The sequence below is a fragment of the Thunnus albacares genome, chromosome 2 (genome assembly GCF_914725855.1).
Source record: "Thunnus albacares chromosome 2, fThuAlb1.1, whole genome shotgun sequence".
NCBI lineage: Eukaryota > Metazoa > Chordata > Actinopteri > Scombriformes > Scombridae > Thunnus > Thunnus albacares.
The window spans coordinates 22,615,663-22,636,822 of record NC_058107.1 but is presented as its reverse complement, the minus strand read 5'-3'; the positions used below and the strand labels follow the sequence as shown (position 1 = coordinate 22,636,822).

The 21,160-nt window shown below is 39.8% G+C and overlaps 2 protein-coding genes across 3 annotated transcripts; both read right to left on the bottom strand.

The window, feature by feature from the left end:
* Positions 1-970: 970 nt before the first annotated feature.
* LOC122997442 (kinesin-like protein KIF27) lies at positions 971-11,655 on the bottom strand. Its single transcript, XM_044373572.1, has 15 exons — positions 11,123-11,655; positions 10,482-10,682; positions 8,806-9,785; positions 8,349-8,492; positions 7,939-8,115; positions 7,571-7,767; positions 6,773-6,894; positions 6,464-6,601; positions 5,294-5,508; positions 4,947-5,009; positions 4,533-4,703; positions 4,223-4,402; positions 3,838-4,065; positions 3,029-3,227; positions 971-2,884 (listed from the first exon to the last, which is right to left on the bottom strand). Exons 1-15 carry the CDS (start codon positions 11,415-11,417, stop codon positions 2,250-2,252), a joined length of 3,945 nt encoding a protein of 1,314 aa, XP_044229507.1. The 5' UTR covers positions 11,418-11,655; the 3' UTR covers positions 971-2,249.
* Positions 11,656-13,406: 1,751 nt separating this feature from the next.
* c2h9orf64 (chromosome 2 C9orf64 homolog) lies at positions 13,407-20,599 on the bottom strand. Of its 2 annotated transcripts, none has more exons than XM_044373583.1 (7): positions 20,500-20,599; positions 18,557-18,774; positions 17,891-18,038; positions 16,935-17,047; positions 15,020-15,163; positions 14,112-14,307; positions 13,407-14,010 (listed from the first exon to the last, which is right to left on the bottom strand). In XM_044373583.1, exons 2-7 carry the CDS (start codon positions 18,743-18,745, stop codon positions 13,781-13,783), a joined length of 1,020 nt encoding a protein of 339 aa, XP_044229518.1. In that variant the 5' UTR covers positions 18,746-18,774; positions 20,500-20,599; the 3' UTR covers positions 13,407-13,780. The 2 variants fall into 2 exon arrangements, with proteins under 2 accessions (XP_044229518.1, XP_044229527.1); XM_044373592.1 differs by having other exon boundaries at positions 18,557-18,753; positions 20,500-20,594.
* Positions 20,600-21,160: the final 561 nt, after the last annotated feature.

Here is a 21,160-nt window from a genome sequence, read left to right as displayed (position 1 = left end):
CTGGTGGTCACCTGCAGCTGGGGAAGGAAAACTGATATACTTTAGATATTAGTTATTTGCAGTAGTGGAAAGTAACTAAGTACATTTACTAGACTTCTGTACTTAAGTACAGTTTTGAGGTACTAGCATTTATTTCCATTTTATGCTACTTTATACCTCGATTCAAAGTACAACATTTCCCACTGAAATATACTATTTCAGAGGGACTTTCAACCCCACTACATTTATTTGACAGCTTTAGTTACTAGTTACTTTTCAGATTAATATTTAATACAATGGATAATATGACAACGTTTTTAAAATACGACACACTGTTAAAGATGAGTGAAAAAAAAGCAGTGTGTAGTCGGGGTCACATTTCAGATGTCTGAGTTGTTAACAGCTCCACCAAATAGTGATTTTTCCCTCTGAAATTTTCACATGGTTTCATTTCAACAAATGTTCAAATGATCCAATATTTCAGCAAAAATAATAATATGTAATAATGCGTAATAATATGTAATAATAATAATGCATAATAATGCTGCCATGTGTAGTCTGTGTGTGCACTGTGGCTGATGGAAACTTTGAGGTGACAAAGTACATGCGCAGAGGGAGAGAGGTGAAGGTGGTCAGCAGAAAACAGTACAGTATAGTACAGTACATACAGTACATACATTTACAGCATCTTTCTAATATCTGCCAATATGTGCCTATGGAGGCTCAATTATGTATATAATTTAGTCAGTGAAAGAATTCCAGCATCTAAGGTTTTATTCTTATCTAATTTTGAAAATTTAAATATTATATTGCAACTTTAAGCAACTAGCATTATTCTTCTATTAACAGCATGTGATAGGATACGCATTTTGGGGGACAGGAGTTTCATAAAGACCCATGGTACATTTATGCACCATGGACCCCGATGGGTTGAGGGTGGGGGGATGGGATGAGCCCACACAATAAAAACAAAACAGTGAGATGTGCGTAGTTGTATGTTTAATTTATTTAACTGTAATAAGAGTCACACATATCAAAAAATAATTACACAACAATCAACTTACAGTATATCTAATAGTGCACACTGATATAAAAAGTCTGTATCAAGAAGACAAACTACCAAACTTTACATTACTGTTGTAGTGCAGAGAGCTTATTGTACCTACTGACCATTTTAAGTGCTAGACAGTGCTGGAAATTGAAGGTGAAAGACAAAGCACTTCTCCTCACAAGGCACTATTTGATTCCATTTAACAACAGATTGATGAACATGTTTTCCCTTAACTTATCTTTTAAACTAGTAGTATTTGTAAAAGGGATGATTTTCTATGGTTGTGTACAGGCAAATAAAGTTGTGGATAAAATACAACTTCTAGTTGGTGATAACCATATGGTGAGTGATCTTTATATAAGAACAAGAACTTGAAAGAAAAGATCCTCAAATTAATTTAGGAGAACAAAACATGGAATGGGTAGCGTTGATGTTGGGTGTGGTGGGAGCTGAGACAGAAAACTATCTCTGCAAAACAGAAGGTTTTACGCTATTTTCAGTGTAAAAAAAATACTACTAAGTTATTGGACATTTATTTCTAGGCACATGTCACTTATCAGGGTCTTACTGTTGCCATGACGACATATTCCTTTCTCTGAGTTTCTCCTCTTATTGAATGGCAAAACTCCTTTGACCTCAGAGCAAGAGGGATAAACAGGAGGACAGTTCTGTGACACTGAAAACTCTTAAAACATCTCAACATTAACAGACATCTCAGTCCATCAAGAAGACACCATCTTCTCCTCAGGTTTCACTAGTGTGGTATTACATTGAGAGTGGCATGGACATGCTTAACAGAGGACAATGGTGTATTTATAAAGAAAAACTGAGAACAAAAACTGTTAATCTAAAACACATTCATCTTATTCTTTATCATATTGTGAATATTGGCCATTATTTTGTTTCTGTGTCAGCACTTTAAGGTGTGTGTGGGTAATTCTCACTGATCTCAAAGCTCCATAAAGTCCTTAAATTAACTGACAGAAACTAAATATTTTCCCTACAAATGATACATTAACATTTTCACAAGTTACTAAAGTTGAGACGAACATGTGTTTAGTTAATTACCATTTTGTTTTTGTCATCAGTTATTCACGACACACATTTTCCTTTGTTTGCCAGTATCCAACTGGAAGCTGCTACAGACACTGCTGCTGCCAAGTGACACTTAGGTACTGTGGTCTATGTAAAACCACTGAATAGATGAAAAAATGATGCATCATCTGTCAGTGTTTCTGGCTAATTCTATAGAGTCCTCTAATATTGACTCTGTGCTGGTATCCACAACAGACTGGCGCCTCCCTGTGACAGAACCACATACCTGCAGATTAGCTGGTGAGATCTGTCTGAGCTCTCTGCGACAAAGACGGACAGGTGTCATCTCTAAACTTTCCCCACACTGACCAGCCCCTCTTTCATTCTTCCCCTGGGACTGTGTGAGTGTGTGTATCTGGGTATATGCAGGCGTTTTAGTCTTATTGTGTACTTGGAGGTCAGCAGATGAGGAGGGACACAGGGTTTGGTGTGCACGTCTCTCCACATGAGCATCATTGTGTGTCTTTTTGTCTTTTTTCTCAGCGTGTATCTTTGTGTATGTTGTTGCAATGTGTGTCCTTGTCTGTACCTCTTCATTTTGCATCTGGGGTTTGTTTGTACTTGTGTGTATCTGCGTACTGTGTGTCTGTGTGTGTTCTTTTGTGTGTGAGGGCTGATCGGCAGGGTGTACGGCGTTGCCAAGAAGCTCTTTGAGTTTCTTTTTGAGCAGGCGGCTAGAACTCTTGTAGAAAAACAGATCTTTCTCCAGATTCTGCAGTCTGTCTTGGATGGCGTGCTGTGCATCTCCTGAGCCGCTGTCTAGACACACACACACGCACAGAAATAAATATATGAAACAGCAGTATTTATGAACTCATGTTTTTTTGATAGAATATAAAAAGACACACAAATCCTCAAACCCTTTTAACCATACATTTTGTCCAGGCTACACAGTCACTTCACCTTTAAGTTTCTGCAGTAGTAGCTGGATGTTATTCTGATGATCTTGGTGCTGCTGGGTGAGCCTGCGGTCTGCATCCAAGGCCAGGCGTTGCATGGCGGCCTCCATCTCCCTCAGCACCACCTCTTGCTCTCCAGCATGAAGCTCTAGCTCTTCACAACGCAAACGCAAACGACGCTCAGCCTCCTGAAGACAAACAACCTGAAAAATATACATTAATATACAATATAATTACAAATGTATTGACTGGATCTTATACCTTTATTTACCCTCACCACCTACAGAGAAAGAAAACAAGGACAGAGCGTATTAGGTGGGAGGAAGATTATCATGGTATAATGATATTTTAATGGTGCAGACAGACCTCCTGAAGAGAAGTTGATACACTTAATAAGAGTATTAAGATGAATCAGCTAGAAAGATGAAGGGCACAGAAGGGAGCATTGGGGGAGCAGAGGGAGGGAGAGGTATAATTTAATTACCATAACAAAAATAGTGTTGCTGCGTTTCTGACTCACAGACACACATCACCTGAACAGATAAGCACAGGAAGGTGAAAGACAGAGAGAAAAGCAGAAATACATCACCCGCTGGAGCAGAAAGAAAAGAGGACATCAGGTTTCTGTCGTGAATGTGAACACATACAGTACATGGAAATAATAGAAAAGGGGGAAAAAAAGGAAAGGAAGTGAGAACAGACTGATAGCATTAAAGTGTTGGTAAAGAAGCTAGCAATGGACAGCATATAGGATTTGCAGCTGAATGTTAAATATTGGTGTATATCATCATGTGTGCGTGCATTTTATCTTACCTTGTTGAAATATTTGACAAGCAGCTCCGAGGCCTCAGGTGGTGAGAGCTGCTTCAGTTTGCTTATGACGTTACAGAGGTGGGCGGGCTCAGTGCTTTGTGACTGACATGAAGGAGAGTCTGTGATTGACAGCTTTGTCTGTTTGTCCTGGATGGAGTGGTTTTTAAACTCCAGAGCTGCATCCAGAGCTTCAATGGCTTCTTCTAACTGGAGCAGGGAATACTCCTCCTAGGTAAAACACACAGAAATAATAAAAAAGCACAGTGATGAGCAATAAAAGTACATCATGAAATAAGGTCTAATAATAGAATAGTTTCTTAGAACATGTGTCCATAACCATATTTAGTAACATCACATACACACAGACGGTTCCCCTTTTTCTGACCTCCATAGTGAGCACTCTGTTGTCCTTCAGCTGTGCATCCAGAGTGTCTCTCTTCTTTTTAAGCATGTCTCTCTCCTTCTGCAGTTCCTCTATGGTGACTCCTCCTGTCCGTCTGCTCTGCAGCTGCTCCTCCAGAGACTCCAACCGCACAGATACACGCAACAGGTTCTGACTCAAAGCCTGGAAAGTCATTGATAAAAAGTTTCCAGGTACCAGCTCCAATAACACATGTTCTCACAATCTGTGAGAGTCACTGATGAACAGTATTGTCACATTTGCTAAATTTGAATAAAACTTCACACAGGCTGACCTGACTGGAACGTAGCTTCCTGATCTCCAGTTTGTTTTTCTGTTGCAGACAGGCCTCCCTGTGCAAGAGCACTTCTTCTCTCCTCCTCAGCTCCTCCTCTAGCTCCTGCAGCTCTGCTCTCCTCTGCAGCACCTGCTCCTCCTCATCCTCCAGCCAACAACTGTCACGTGCCTACAGTGAGGACAAGGAGGAGAGAGAAGTGGGAGGAGGGTAAAAAGGAGCAAAAGAAGGGGAAGGGGGTAAAGGAAAGAGATAACAGGAAAGTTAAGAAGACAAGAGGACAATAGAAGACAATAACAAAGAGGGAGACAGTGACAGAGAAATGTAAGGCTGTATACAAAAGAAAAAACTGTCAAAATGGCTTTTTGGAAAGAGTCATTCATAGTTCTTCTAAATTTAAAAACAATGCTTTACCTTTTCCTTTGACTCTTCCTGGAGTTTACTTTTGCACACAGTCAAATTTTCTGCCCTTAGCTCCTGCAAACAAAAGCAGAAATCATCTTCAATCAATGAGTCATGAGTCATTAATGATTTAGCCATGCTTAGTGTCAGGTGTTAAGGATTAATTTAAACCAAGTTCAGGATTAGTAATAGTTTAATTAACCTTAAAATGGCAAGGTCTCATTTATATTTAAACCTACTGTTTGCAAAAAATGGGTTAAAGCAAATACTTTCAGTGTTTACAGTTTGTATTCAGATTTATTTGTTCATCTCCATTCCTACTGCAGTCCCCAGATAGTTTGAAATACTGTAAAACTAACCTCGTCATGGTCAAATTCTTTGTTCTTGTCACTGGTCTCTCTCTCCTGCCTGAGGCTGGTCTGGAGCTGTGCTCTCTGTTCTCTCATGTGCTGCAGGCTGCTGTAAAGCTCCGTTCGGTACTGCTGGCTCTGCATGGACAGTCTTGCCAACACGCAGACCTCTCTGCTGTCACTGCTGTGCCTGCCATGTCTACCCACTGCTTGGGTCTCCTTGTCTGTCAGAAACAAAAATCAAAATTATAAACAAATACAGTATATTGTTACAGTGTTGAAATTATTATGTTATGATTCATTGGTGTTGTGCCAAATTACAGTATTCATATCTAGTAAAAGAGCATTTTTTGACAGCATGACTCAGTTTCACTTCAAAAGCCTAGTTGCTTTAAGGTAAATAAGAATGAGCCTGCCCGTGGTTAAAAGTACAGGACTCTAATCAAAACAGTATGATTTTGAAGAGACTTCAAGGCCTCCCATTACAATGGTTATATCCAAAACTGAAAAGTCTTTTACTTTTTCTGCAAACATGCACCAATCAGATTTCACCTTTTTACTATTAGACCATGAGTTTGGTTGTCATACAACATTGCATGTGCCTTGTCCCCAGACATGTTAATACCAATAAAAAAAATCCCATCTCCTCCTCATGTTTCTCCAATGTTTAGCTATTTGAGTAGCAGCATTTATATCTGTGTGTATTCATATCTGCTGCAGTATACTTTTTTGATCCTACCGCTAGGTGGACCAAAGTCAGACATTTTCAAATTCTACACATAGAGGCTTTCATCAAAAATAATTACGTGACTAAAATCTGATTTAGTACACACATGCTTAGTTAATCCAATACGAATGATAATGATAATTTGATAATCTGATTGTATGTATGTGTTATTTCTTTATCATCACAAGAATATTGTTTTGTTTTCAATCTCTCTGCTGTTGTCATTGTTCTTGAATTCACTCAGCAGAAGCATCTGGAAGCTGCAAGATGCTCTTATCAGTACTGCAAGAATGTTTTGACTAACCTTGGCGAACACAAAACCTTGTATGTGCTTTGTTACACATACAAATCAGCCAAAGACTGACATTGTCTGACAAGACTAAGACTAAGACTAAGACTCACACAGACACAGCTACAGGGATACATACAGTATGTAAATTAAATAAACACACCAGTTTTATCAAGCTCTTTGATGAGCTCCTCTTTCATGCGTATGTTGACTGAAAGCGCTTGGATCCTTCTCTGAGTGACACTGACACTTTGTCTTGCCTTCCTCATAAGGCATTGCTTGGCATGGTGTTCTTTGGTCCCTGAGAGGGAATAAAACTGACAATATGAAAATGAAATAACTTCTTGGATAACAAATAACTCATTTGAATGTCACAAAAGATATCAGAGACAGGATGACATTCCTCTATCAATGCAAAAGGACAAGTAAAACAAAAGACTGCAGAATAAAGTCAAATACATGTCAAGTGTACCTGTGGCTTGCTGGTCTTGTTGTACTGATTGGATTCCATTAGATGTCTGGTCCAGTTCAGTGTTTTTTTCTTTCAGAGCTGATTTCTTCTGCCGACTGGTCCACGTACGGTTCAAAGAACGCCTGATGTATCATGACAATATTTGATTAGACCTTGATTAGATCAGACTTAAAGGACCAGTGTGTAGGATTTAGTGGCTTCTAGTCATCTTTTTTGTATTTTTGTGGTAAAACGCACACCTGCAGTACACTTTGTATTGCACAAAAGCACATAAATTTATTTTTAATACAAGAAGGCAGAAAGTTGTCAATTTAAACATGTCTACAAATTGAAAAACTAAAGTGAAACAGAGAAGTATAACGGGGTTGTGTGATTTTGGAGAGGTTTATTTAAGTGCTCCTCTGTCAACTACAGTGACAAGTGTTGACCTGGTCTGAGCAGGCAAGTGGCTGACAGCACAAAGTGCAGTCATCCTTGACACCAAAACTGTAGTCTATTACTGAATTGCAAATGAAACCCTGCTGTGCCTCTCTTCCTGTTTTGGTGCATAGTAAATGATTAATATATAAAATGAGGAATAAACCTTATTGCACCTTAAGAAAATGCCACTTCACGGACACAGAACCACTTCATGAACATTTACATTTCCTTTAACTTAAACTAATCATCAAATTACTTTTTTGATGCAATATGGTAACAAAAATGTACTGACTATTGGCTAAAATTGCATTTTTTTATAGTGGTGGTGGCTGGTAGCTTGAAAAAGAACCAGTAGGTTTGTATAATAGAGGCTCTCACCTAAATCCCATTCTGCCCACAAAGTCATAATCATCCTCCTCCTTCTCTTGATCCCTGTCTTTGCTCTTAGTCTGTTCTTTTATGAATGGACAGTACACTTCATCCTTCTCCTCAATCTCAGCCAGCAGGAGGTGACTGCGCATCTTAAAGGCTGCCATCACCCTCTCCAGTGAATAGGCTGGGGGACTGGAGTGGATCTACAACACACACACACAAACACACATTAATTCAGACAGAAATATGCTCAACCATGAACAAGAATGTCTGGATGCACATATGAATTATAAAAGTGTCCAAATAAATCCAGGTATGCAAACAACACACAAACACAAACAACAGACAAACAAACCAACAGTGCAGCTTCCTACCTTCCTGGGAGGCCTGTGTCCACAGCTGTGTCTGATTAGAGGGACACTCTGAGGTCTCTTGTCTGAGTTCCCAGAAGCCCCTGACTCCACTGTTGCCCCTGAGGTTGCACCCCTAAAGGTCATGAGGTCGCTGCGCAGACGATCAATCAGGATCTGCTGGTCTACCAGTTGTTCGGTCTGAAGACATTCACACACAGATGTGCACACAACAACAAATGAAAAACCAGCAGAGATTTATTAATAATGTCGTTCATTTCTAGTACAGTGTTGAAGTTACAGTTTTTACTAGCATTAGAAATTTCACTTCATTTTTTCCTTATTTGCAGATTCCCATCAATGCTAGGTGGCACCTTTTCAACTGCTTCATGGAGCTTTATATAGCCTAAATTCAGAGCTCTTCTTTCTCTCACCTGTATACGAGTACGTTCCTTTTCTCCCTCTAAGGCTTGGAGGTGGGTTTTCCTCTCTTGGAGAAGTTTCTGTACTTCTTTTACCACCTGTCTCACTTCTGCATCTTTCTGCTCCAATAGTTGCTCCTCTATGGTGAGAGCTTCCTGAGAGAGAGAGAGAAAATAGTTTTTCTGCTTTTTCTTTATTTGGACATGGATAACTAATGATAGGTTCAGCAGCCCTCTTAGTTGGTTTATTGTGCACTTGTAAGCCCTTATTTTTTCTGGCACATCAGCATTTTAGTAATAAAATAGAGTGTTACATGATCATAATGATAATTTTCCGATATCCAACATCTTTGTACTCAAAACCAGTCCCATAACAGGGACATCCAGTGTCCTTTCCCTGTATTTTCCCTCCAAATATCTTAGACCTTTATCAGTGATCTGGTGTTTTTTTTCCACTTTTTATACTTACCTGGCATTTCTTGAGTTCTTGTCTGAGCTGTAATATGGTGACATGGTGGGGTTTCTCCTCTGAACAGTCCTCATCATCAGTTTTATGTGAGTGGTTGACAGCTTTGAGTCTCTCCTGCCAATCCTGCAGTCGCTCTCTGAAAGAATGACTTGGAGTGGGGCAACAGATATCCGCAAGTAGAGCTGCAGCTTCCTGTACCAAGAGACGGTATTGTGACGATTCCTCTTGGTTCACCTTTTTATCTGGCTCATACATCTGAATCTGACTGTCCTCCTCTCCAACTCTTCCCCCTGTCTTCTCCCTTTCCATCTCCATCTCTCTCTCCCTCTCTTTCAGTATCTCTCTCAGTGTCTGCACTTCATATTCCAGCTCCCCTAGTCGAGCTTCACCGGGGTCCCACATTGTAGGACACGATTTAACCTCTGCATGACAAGATTCTGCTCTAGGACGGTTGCGAATGTGACGAGCCTTGGATGCAAACTGCAGAACACTCAGAGTCTCAGCTACGCTGTGGTGGGAGGGGCTTACACACGCCACCATCAGTGTATGAGCGGTGCCTCCCAATGAATCACGGAGTATGCGGGTGATTTTGGCATCACGGTATGGTATGTGTGCACTGTTGCAGTTGTTCCCACGGCGATTGCGAACAGGGTCAGAAAGGGCGCGGATGACATTGCCCAACGCGAGCAGGCCTGTATTGATATGAACAGACTCTTTGAGCCGTGTCCCTGTGTTGCCAGTTTTTCCAGCACGCTCCGAGCCTGCTAGATCAACCAGACAGAGTTTAGAGGAGCGGACCGAGTTTAAGGAGGAGTTGTTGTGGCTACACTGAGTGAGCTGAAGGGTGAGGATGGCGTGAGAACGACTGGAATGCTCATTCATTCCTGTGGTGCCGGTGTGGCGCAGGGCATTGCCCGTCTCTAGAACGCTGAGTAGCTCTTCTGCTGAGGTGACGACCATCTCTTTGGCTCCCACCACCACTGGAAAGACACACAAAACCAAACAATGATTTGTATTAACGGAACATGTTTATATGTTGAACAGTAATCCAATGTACTTAGCACAACATTGGGTCTAATCTGATTGTATTACCGTTTCCTCATGTGAAGATCAGTTTACTAGTTATCTGGAGTACTATTACTGTGTTTATTATAGTTTAATGTGTTCTGCAGCTTTTTGTGGCTTTGTCAAGCCTGAGAAAACAAAACTAGTGAGTTTATAAGGGTCTTCTCTTGAGCTTGGAAACTAAACATCTTTAACAGGAGGTCTGAATTACAATCTGGGGGCACTGAAGTAGGCATTTGCTAGGTTACTAAGGTTTCACAAAAAGGACACTAATGAGATGCATGATGGGAAGTGTAGGCTCTAGACTAGGTGTGTTTGGAGCTTAATAAAAGGAACTAAAAGCCAAGAAGTGCCAGTGGCACACGTGGACAACTTAACGATTCAATGAATGCGGGCATGCCTTTAAGTAGGAATGGTGAAAACAAATAACAAGTAGATATGAAGTCAAAATCTGCACAAATAACACAGAGGTTGAATGAAAAAATTAGATAAAAAGAGTAAAAAATGTGGCAATCTGTGATGCCTGAAAGTGATGTTTAATGGTTTCTTTGAGGAACTCCCCTGAACTCTTCCCCTTTGCCTGCAGGACAAAAAAAAGACTTTTTAATCACCTGTGTTCCCCCTGTCATCCTCTCTGATGTGAAGCTCTTTGTGAATGGTGTGGGGCTCCAGTAGGTCTCGCAGCTCTTCTCTGTACAGCTCCATATATGAGACTCGCACTGTTGCCTCTGCGACATCACTGCTGCTCCTCTTCTCCCCCAGCAATGAGAACACATCCTGGGCAACTCGGTCGATAATACCACCCTCCTTATCTGAGAGAGGTTTTGGAGGGAACACACATAGTGTACAGTTATAAAGTAGTTAAAAGTTGCAACAACAAGAAATAGGCCCACATTACATTTCAGCTGACTTGGTTGAAATATAAACACTGCAAATACAACTCTCAAAAACAAATCTCATTATCATACTTTGCTCTCTGCTCCCAAATTCCTCCAAATTAAATCCTGAAAACTGCTGTAACATATCCAAGCCAACAGAGACCACTCCACCTACTTTTTTCATCTCAACTTGGCCCAAGTAACACTTTTTCCCACTATAAACAAATTCCAAAACCCCATGGACATTATTTCCCATTTATTGACTCATTCTCGTCAATTAATGCAGCCCTTTCCTGTCATCTGTTCCTCTCTGTTCTCCCAAATATCTACCCTGGATCTTTCCATCCTCAGTATTGGGGATGAAACTCACTTACCCAGGTTCCCCCCTCCCAGCGTGTACGTCTTCCCTGACCCGGTCTGTCCATAGCAGAAGACGGTGGCGTTGTATCCGTCGAGTAGGGCCTCCAGCAGCGGCTGGACACAGGACTCGTACACCTCATCCTGGCTGGCTGTCGGTCCAAACGCGTGGTCGAAGGAGAAGAGTCGGTCGGAGCCGAGCATTACCTGAGCGGAGCCCGGCACCACCCGTATACACACCTGGTGGTTGTGGAGGACTTCTTTGGGAAGCAGGGGGCGGACACGCACCGCCACCCGGACACACTCGCTCATGACGGTAAAATGTAACGTTAGGGAGTTTTGTCAAACTATTTATTTGAGCTCTAAAACTTGTTCTACATCTTGTTCTTGTTTTACACTTGATCTACATGTTACCTTGTCAAAACATAAGGTGTTGGTTTGTGTGTTTAGGTATCGTCGAAGTCATTTAGGCGTGTTGCTGTCCGTTGTTTTTCTTAACTTAGTCTCATCTCCCGTTTGTTGTCACTCCTTGGTTGCCCGGGAGACCGCCGCCGCGGTGAGCCAATTTTTTTATCCTAGGATGGCGAAGTCATGACCCGCCCTACTCTGCCTCTGATTGGCTAGTACTTGTTGCCTTCGTCGGTTGGGTTGGTTAGATTTAGTGACATTGGTAAGAATATCGAGGGTAAGCCAATCAGCGGTAGAGTAGGACGGGTCCTGACTATGCCATCCTAGGAAAAAATATATCTCCCGCTGTGAAGCAGCCATGGACGCAGCAGTCGAGTAGTTGGATTCAAGAGTCGTCATGGAGGACAGACCGAGTGGTTCATTAAATAAACAGCGCCACCCTCTGCCACTTCTTCTGCAACATCTCTACTTCTTGTCCTCCCATATCTCTTTCTGCTCCTGCCAAACGTTGAATGCCCGTACATACATAAAAATAACCTTTTTATACTCTTCAGTCACTTGAAGATGTACTGTTCATAATCAGTGGTAGAAAGAAGTAGGCCTGCATCAAGTACACTTCAGTAAAGTTTTGAGTTACTGAGCATTTCCATTTACTTCACTATTTCAGAAGCAAATATTGTACTTTTACTCCCTGTAGTTACATGACAGCTTTAGGCTATTTACTTTAAAGATTAAAATTTTATTAACAAAGGACACAGTCTGTTTATAAAATATGTTACCCAACATTATATAAAGTAGTTAAATTGACTCCACCTCAGCCAACTACAACATTGAAATGCTTCTTAGGCCTACATGTTAATGCAGCAATAATAACAATAATAATAATAATACTAATAATAATAATAATAATAATAATAATAATAATAATAATAATAATTTTATAATGTGGTGGTGCAACTTCATACTTCAATTAAGAGTCACAGTACTGCCACCATTGCTCACTGCTCATAATAACGGCCACACTAACCCACTAGTGGGCCTGGTGCAAAAGCTATTTCTGAGCCCCTATTGACCAACTGTTTGTGGTACTATGCACAATGTCAATTTTGACACTGGGCCCCTCTACAAGACAAGTAATAATGCAGGATCCAACTAAACCTCCTTATCATTTCAGTTGATAACATGCTTCAGTAATGCATATTCTCAAACAAATGTGCATTATTTTCATTACCACAAGACAACCTCAGTGAAAATGGTGCTTTTGGGGCCCCTGAGGGTCTGAGGAGTTGCCTGGTTGGTAATTCAGCCATTGTTAAAATCTCTCTTTACCCATTTAGTCATTTTTGTTTTGTATTTTTTGTCCCTTAAATGAATGGCATCACTGTAGTCAAATTGTAAACATTGTTGACATTTCCAGTACCAGTCAAAAGTTTGGACACATCTTCGCATTCACCTGAATGAGAAAGAGTGTCCAGACCTTTGACTGGTACTGTATGTGTTTTTTTTCAAAATAGTTACCACGATTTACAACTGCATTGACAGGCTGTTTTTTGTCACATTGGATTGATCCATTATATGTTTTAAAGAGTGATCATTCAAAACGAAGGCCTTAATTCAAATATGAGTTATACTTAATTCACTGGATAATAAATCTACAGAAAAGTATGACAGCCCCAGAGCCTGTTGCCTTGGTCCTGTGTATTGCAGTTATTACTGTTATTTACTTTAATAAATTTCAGTTTGTTACTATATCTCTCTCTTTTGTTGTGGCTCATGAGCTGGTCATAACAAAAGAAAACTCTTTTAGGACCCCTTGTTTTAAAACGTATGCAGTTAATGATGTGGAAATATGATCTACTACAACACTCCTTTAAAAGAAGAGAACACACAGTATCTAGTGAAAATATTTTATTATTTCTGTTCAATGAGTGTCAGTTCAGGAATTAAAATTGCTGCTGACATGCAGATGTGTCCATCATTATATGTTCACATACAGTCTATGATCACTGGTTCTCCATTACAGAGAGAGGTTTGTTAGAAAATATCCCAGTTAACATCTTAATTGACTGCAAATGAACAACAGTGCTACAACCCACGAGGACAAACAAGCCGCATTAAAGCTTAACACCTGTTTCCATTACAGCTAGAGAGAAGCCCATATATCTGGCAGGGGGACATGGTTGGCTTTATCCCAGAGAAAGACACCGGCGCCAAGGCTGCACACTGAGAAGTGCAATCTACTGTATGTAAGGCTGCCAGCCAGCTCGTCAGTAGTAAATACAGCGTGTGTGGTGTATTGGAATGTGGGCCATTTCTTTGTGGTGCTGCTTGGCGTAAGGCCACAGGTAGAAGTCGATGATTGCTGAGTTGATGTTGCAAGTCTGTCCGTCTCTCTCCTTCACCAGCTTGCAAAGACGAGCTTTGATCAGCTCCACAGACCAAATCGAACAACCTCTGATCTCAACCTCTCTCCTGTCCCCTGAACTCAGCAGCTCACCTGGGAGACAGGAGACAAACACATATATGCAGCATGGTTATAGCTTACTGTTCACAAGCCGTTCATTTCATCAGAATCAGAGAAACGCAGTTCTGTCTTACCATTCTTCAGCGTCTGCATCAGTGTGTCGGAGTATCGTAGCACGCCGAGGTACACGAGGGCCTGAGGGACCCTGTAGTCTGCGAACATGGTGAGCCAGTCCATGCTAATGATATCGCCCTCTCCTCTGGCCGCCATGACGCCCCAGAAATCTGCCACCAGGATCTGAGCTCGCTTGTAGAACGAGATTCTCTTCCCCTGAAACAAACAAGAAGTCATCTCTATACTCTATACTAACTCATACCGTACAGTATGTGTGGTCTTCATTTGTTCATAAGTCATTGTTATTAATTAATAAACAAATCATCTATCACATAAGTAACATAATGGTAACATAATTTTTGCACAAAGAGTTTAATGTGACTATATAAGATGAGGAGGACATGGGAGATCTTGCTGCACTGTCTTTGGCCAGGAGGTGGAACTCTCACATCACAAGTTCTCCATTTCATATGCTAAACGATCAGTGCATAGATGTATCTTTGATCACATATTTCTATATGCTTTAAATGTTTTTAAATTGGGAATATGAATAAGAAATATGTTCTTCGACTGTACATAGATTCATTTAATTCACCCCTTTCTCACACTAACAATGGATTTCGGGTGTAAAATGGAATTCATTATGCAAAATTAAGAAGTTAAAAAAGCATTTTTTTGGAAGTTATACATGTTCAACATGTTTGTAAATAGAAAACTATCCAACCAGAAACTATAATTATTTTTATATCTGAGATGCAGTAAATGCTTTAATCATTAACTGACAAAATGAAATAACTAACAACTAACTAAACTAAATGTTGTTTTTTTTAACAAAATCATTAAATCCTGAATGTTTGTGAGAAAATTCCTTTTTTTTTCAGACATTTCCAAATGTAAAATGTCAGAATCATCCCACTACAACTCTAACCTCAAATGTAGCTTCATCCCTGTAGGAGGGAATCTTTTCCACAATGAGCTCCACCATCTTCCGGGCGTCGTTCCCAGCTTGGCTGATAAAACTCCGAAAGCTTCCGCCGTGTTCCAGCAGCATGCGGCCGCCTTCAGTCAGCACCTTGTTAGACAGAATCAGTATGTGATGTGTTCAGATTTAACAGCGATAATGAGTAGGAGGTTAAGAACTGCATACTTTCAATGAAAACTGAAACAGGTAATGATGTAACACTAATGAACAAAATAATGATATGAGCTCATTTTAGTGTTCAAAAATCTGATAAAATCACCTAATCTGTAAAGAAACAGCACGTGAGGATTCAATTTCATATATTATTTTGACTTTTATGAATAACAATATGCTCACACACAAAGACAGACACAAACACACGTGAACACGGCTCTATATGAATATGACAGTACATAGGACAGTATAATCTCAGACACATCATTTACCAAGTAGGAATGTGACAGTATGTTAGGTTTCAATTCAATGTACCTTCTGTGTCCAGAAACGACTGCATTAATCAGAGAGATGAGATGATACATCCTGTTTTTCTCACCACATCTGTTTGTTTTCACAGTTCCGCTTTATATTACAGCCTACAATGTAGAGCGTAATTATTCTCTGTTTACAGTTTAATTATTTGTGAAATTTTTAACTACTGGGTACCTATTCTAATATTACGGAGTAGAGTACTGAGCAACAAAGCTGTAGGTTCTTGACAGTTACATAAAATCGATCATCTGCCTTATTGGCTGTTAGATGGACACTTCTGGTTTTCAGTTCAGATGTATTTACTCTCGGACCCTCATCATAAATGAACTTTACTGTACTGCATAACAACACTCTGTGTAACAAGTGTCAATCCAAATAAACCTGAAGTCACCTGAGTACAGTGTTGTACCCCATAAATAGGCTAACATTTCAACATACACAGTAACATATAGGCTATAGGTTCCCCACAGTATGTTTCTCAATATTCTCTATCCTCGACCTCTGTTTGTTCCAAAGAAAAACACAAATGTAATCCACATATTACATATTACATATTCAGTAAGTACCCCAAACTTATCCTCCTTGTTCTTGTCTTTACCCCTTCAATGTTAGTAAGCAGAATATGTTGATTTTGAAATCTCACTCATTACCCTGACAGCTTTGTCACTCAGTAATGGTCAAGTTAATTCAATCAATCAATCAGACTTTATTTGTACAGCACTTTCATACAAATACAATGTAACATAAAGTGCTTTACATAATTTAAAACAATACAATCCCCCCCCATCCACGCACAAAACAATAAGTCACTATGTCATAAATAAAGGACTCAATAAAAACAGGAACTGAGGGAATGCTATCTCTCATGAATTTGCAATGAGGAAACATCAGAGGTAGGATAAAAATGCAAAAATTCAGAATAGCGAAATAATAAAATAATACAACTGTATATATAATAACTGTACCCCATAATAATAGTTGAGTTGAAAGTTGAAAATACTTTAAGTATAAATTCTTTGTAAATTCCCCAACTTCACATCTTACATGTACAACTTGTACTTCCAGATATCTGTACTGGTGCAAAAACTTTAGTGTAAATAGAGAATAATTAGACTATGCATTGTGGGCTGTAACAAAACAAAAAGCTGCTTTTGTTTTGAGCTACATAACTGCTTTAAAGCCTCTCTAAATTGGTTCACACAAAAGTCAACCTTTCTTCATTTCAGAAGTGTCAAATATTACACTTGAGTAAAGTGTTAAACAGAAAGTGGCACAATGTCAGACATACTTTTCATTACTGCATTAAAAATGACAATATACAATCAACAGAATACAATTTTTGACGATTGTTAAATCCCTAGTACAACAGACATTAACATGACAGTGTTCGAACCTGGTGACGCTCCTGAAGCATTGGCATGGGCGTTTCATTGTCTGATCGAAGGACACGTCCCAACTCCTCCACACTCATCTGAGAGAAGTACTTCGGATCCGTGATGGGTATGCCTGTGGAATGAAGAGAAGTAACTATTTATGTTTAGATAATAACTACTGAATAGAAAAAGGACACTCAAGGCTACTAAGTTACAAAGTTATAGCATGCTATAATAACAGGAATATATCCACAGCAGCCATTTCTCACAAGAGGCTCAAAAGACATAATTTGTTCTGATCTCATGCTGCCTACCCTTGAGATTCACACTCTGTAGCAAAACTACCTGTACTTTTCTCAGAGAATCTCTTGTAATTATAAAGGCCACAGCGACCACACATTGAGAGCACTATTCCATATGAGACATAATTGATTCATATCCGGAGTCAGTCACGCTAATTATGAATGATGCACAGACGCATGCAGAGCTACAAGCAATTTCCCAGCAGTCCAAGTTCAAGTAAAGGGCACATACACAATAATTGGCAATTGTGGTGCACAACAAAAGCATCCAGAATAGAGGAACAAAAAGAGACATCAAAAAGGGCTTGAATATACTGTGTATCTACATGTATTTCTCCAGAGATGAAGCTAACAAGAGGGATAAATCAATCAAGAAAAAGGCAAAGATGTCATGTAACATTGTCAGTGTTTGGAGTTACCTTTTTTGCTCGACAGTCATAGTGGAAAACATTCCTATCACCCAGGTTGTTTTGTTTTGCACTGATTCAAATTCAAACAACAGCTAAAAAACATCACCTCTATTTTGCACTGAGGAAACGGTGGTCAGATGTTTTTGCAGCTAAATCAATTTCCAACTAAGCAAAATGCTACATGTTATTTTTACCCTGATCTGAAGGCACTCAACTGAAAAAACAAAACACTTCAGTGTTCAGTTCAAACCTTGATATTCTCACCTTCCTCCATGGCCCTGGTTATGGCCGCACACAAGGTCATGTAGCCTGTGTAAGTGGTGCCTTTATACGTCACCTCACACTGCTGAGTTTCCTTCTCTGGCCAAAAGGAGAAGTTCATGGTGTCCACCACAAACACCCAGTTCAAAGCCTGTAGAGTTCAAAAACACACAAATTATCAAGACAGAAGAAAAACTGGCTGGAAATCTGTGAGTTCTTAACAAAGCCCCTAAAATGTGGGACGAACACTTGTGAACACTGGAAACTCAAGATGAAAACATTCAATTCACCAGTTGTCGTCTTTAATATTTATTTATGTGATGTCTTAAAAGTGAACTGATTAATAATTTGCTTTTAAGATGTGATAACAATATTTTCCATTATTGGGCTTTTGACTAACTCTTGGCCAGTTTTCATTAGGATATGTAAATCACAATATTTCATTTTATCTGTCATAAGAAATGATTAATTATCTGTAGGGGGTGTAGAAAAACATGAAGTAAAGTGAAGCAAATCTGAATCCATCTTGTCCATATTGTTTGCCAGAGTGTCAATATTAATTCTGAGCCCCTTGTCATTCATTCATACATCCTGTTCATTTCCACTGAACAAAATATTCGATGTTTACTACTCATGTATACTGATTCATCTCTCTGCTGACAGACTCCCCTGGTCAGAGGTCGGTGCCGGGGCCAACGGATTTGCCTTCTTCCAGCCACTGGCAGTCAATTCATCACTGTGTCTGAGAGTGTAAAGCATCTCTGCCGCTTTCTGCACTCCCTCCTCCTCCACAGACACATCCAGACTCCGCTCTGCTACAAACTGGCCAGACTCACGAGGATACAGGGGCGGCTCCATGATGGACACTGTTTGGAGCAGAAACAAACCTGAAGGGACACATGTAGGCATAAATACAAATAAATACGAATACACATATGAAATGCTGCAGTGTTACATCACTTGTCAAGTCTGGTATTGTTTCCCAGCACTCTCCAGATTCATTTACGGAGATAACTATGAAAGTAATTAGCCTATTCAGATACAAAATACATTTGTGGTTGTAAATAAACCTACACAGTCCATGTTTTAATCAGAGAAATTAAGACTTCAGGCATACATGGGTGGGTGCAGAGGGAGTGTGGACGCCAGTGCCCTTTTCATATTGAAACACCAATATCCGATATACATCTCTGGGGAAGTGCCATTTTAAAGATTATTCCTCTGCCTTATTAGATAATTCCGAATAAAAACTAATAAATGAGGATGACAGAATTCACTCTGCACCATGTAACTGAGGTTCTGCTCTGAAACAAAGCAAGAACAATTCCTGACATATTTCAAACCAAAACATTGCATGGCACAGAGCTCATAGAGTAACACATCTATATCCGCGGTGATCTCGGTGCTTTGGGACTTGCTCTTAAAGGACAGGTTCATCAGTCTGTCTTAAAACAACAGTCAGGTGTTCATATGAACACTGAAAGAGAGACAAAATCCACAGTGTGTCCACACAGTCATTTTGTGCAAAAATGCATTTAAAAGTTCATCTGAAGCTTATATGAGACTTCAGCAGTCTGAATTAGTCATATCAAGTGGATATCTACCACATTTACAGTGTTTTTAGCATCAAATTCCCTCTTTTATGTTTCCCTGTTGAGCTGCTGTGGAAGTATAGTAACAAAAAGAGGAACTTTGACACTAAATGGACTGTAATGTTGAAAGATATCTATTTGATCTGACTAATTTGGGTGGCTGAAGCTTCATATTAGCTTCAGATAAACTTTCAAATACATTTTTGCACAGAGGGAGGCTTGTGGATTTCGGCCCCCATCACTTACATTGTAAGTTCATTATGAAGGGACCCTCTAATGGCCAGTATGAACAGGAGGAATGATTGTCACAAGAAAAACCTGTTTCAATGTTCCTTTGAGCACCTGACTGTTGTTTTAAGACTTCAAAAATTGTGAACCCATCCTTTAATATAAAACCTGGATGCCACACATCCTGTATCACTTATCTTGTGCAGGCTCTGTATAACTGAAAGTAGAGTGCAAAAACATAAAAGCCCTGCACACACAGCATAGCAGCACCTCTGACCAAACCCATTATTAAAAGGGGGAAAAAACTAAATTATGTCCTTCTCTGTCTACCTCTAAAAGCCGCCCAGTCTTGTCCATCTACCTGAAGTGTCCAAAGGCTCTGTTAATGATGTGTTCCCTATTAGACTGCTATTAGGGCACTATGACGCACATAGTGGTCTACTGAATTAAATTCATTTTCTCACTTCTTTCTGTAGTGAGTCACATGATTTACTCCCCACTCTGAAACACAAAAATTGGTTTCTTTTCTAGAGAGAGTACCATTGTCCTTGGGTCAATCACAAGCCTCGCTATATCACGTCATTGCTGTTCATTGAAAAAAACTCCATGAGCAAAGTGCATGTAGGAATTGATTGTAAAAGTCTATTCACGTTGACTTTGTCCTCCACAGGCGCTACTTTGCTTTCACGCTGCGGGCCAACCATGCACGTTTATCCGATACAAAATTCATGTTCAGCACAGCAGTGACCGGCGTGTTTATTCGCACATAAGCAAATGCTTTACTTAACTTACCGAAAGCTGCATGCAGAGTGTGTTCAAGCTCGTGCTCTGTCGCTTTCCACTACCTGTTTTCAGCTGTTGACCAATCAGGGCCTCCCTTGCGCGTCCATCATAGGCTGATAAACCAATCATAAAGAAGCCAGCTGAGGACACCCGGAAATAAGTATCCAGTTCTGAATATACAAAAAATAATTGTGTAAATATGATATTGTGTATGATGTACGAGGGCTGAACCGTAATGGCATCATTTTAGAGGAGTGGAGTTCATCAAATTAATCCAAGGTCTACCCAGTGCACGTGCATTAACATGACGTTTGTCCTACCAGGTAAGCGTGATAGGTAATGAGCCTTCTGTAATATTAGTTAATGAATAGACTACATGTCTAGAAAAATAGATAACATTTTAGCAAAATATGATTGGTCGATGAATCGACTAGATGTGTGTATATATATATATATATATATATGCAAAATGCAAGCAAAAATGCCATGTGCTAGCTAGTTTAGCTTCTTTAATGTAAAGATTTGCCTCTTTTCTTCATCATACGTGAAGGAAAATAAACACATTTTTCACAACTGAACACCTGGTTCAGGTTGAATACATATGTTGTTTGCCTCATGTCTTTGTCCACCCTGACTCTGATGAAGACACAGTAGTATTGAAACGTTAAGT

Coding starts and splice junctions, on each gene's coding strand:
- LOC122997442 (XM_044373572.1), bottom strand. CDS start 11,417: ATGAGCGAGTGTGTCCGGGTGGCGGTGCGTGTCCGCCCCCTGCTTCCC. Junction 4,704..4,946: donor AGGAAGAGTCAAAGGAAAAG/GTAAAGCATTGT, acceptor TCCTCACTGTAG/GCACGTGACAGTTGTTGGCT. Junction 4,403..4,532: donor GGAAGCTACGTTCCAGTCAG/GTCAGCCTGTGT, acceptor ATGACTTTCCAG/GCTTTGAGTCAGAACCTGTT.
- c2h9orf64 (XM_044373583.1), bottom strand. CDS start 18,745: ATGGAGCCGCCCCTGTATCCTCGTGAGTCTGGCCAGTTTGTAGCAGAG. Junction 15,164..16,934: donor TGCTTCAGGAGCGTCACCAG/GTTCGAACACTG, acceptor CTGTCTAACAAG/GTGCTGACTGAAGGCGGCCG. Junction 14,011..14,111: donor GATGCAGACGCTGAAGAATG/GTAAGACAGAAC, acceptor CCTGTCTCCCAG/GTGAGCTGCTGAGTTCAGGG.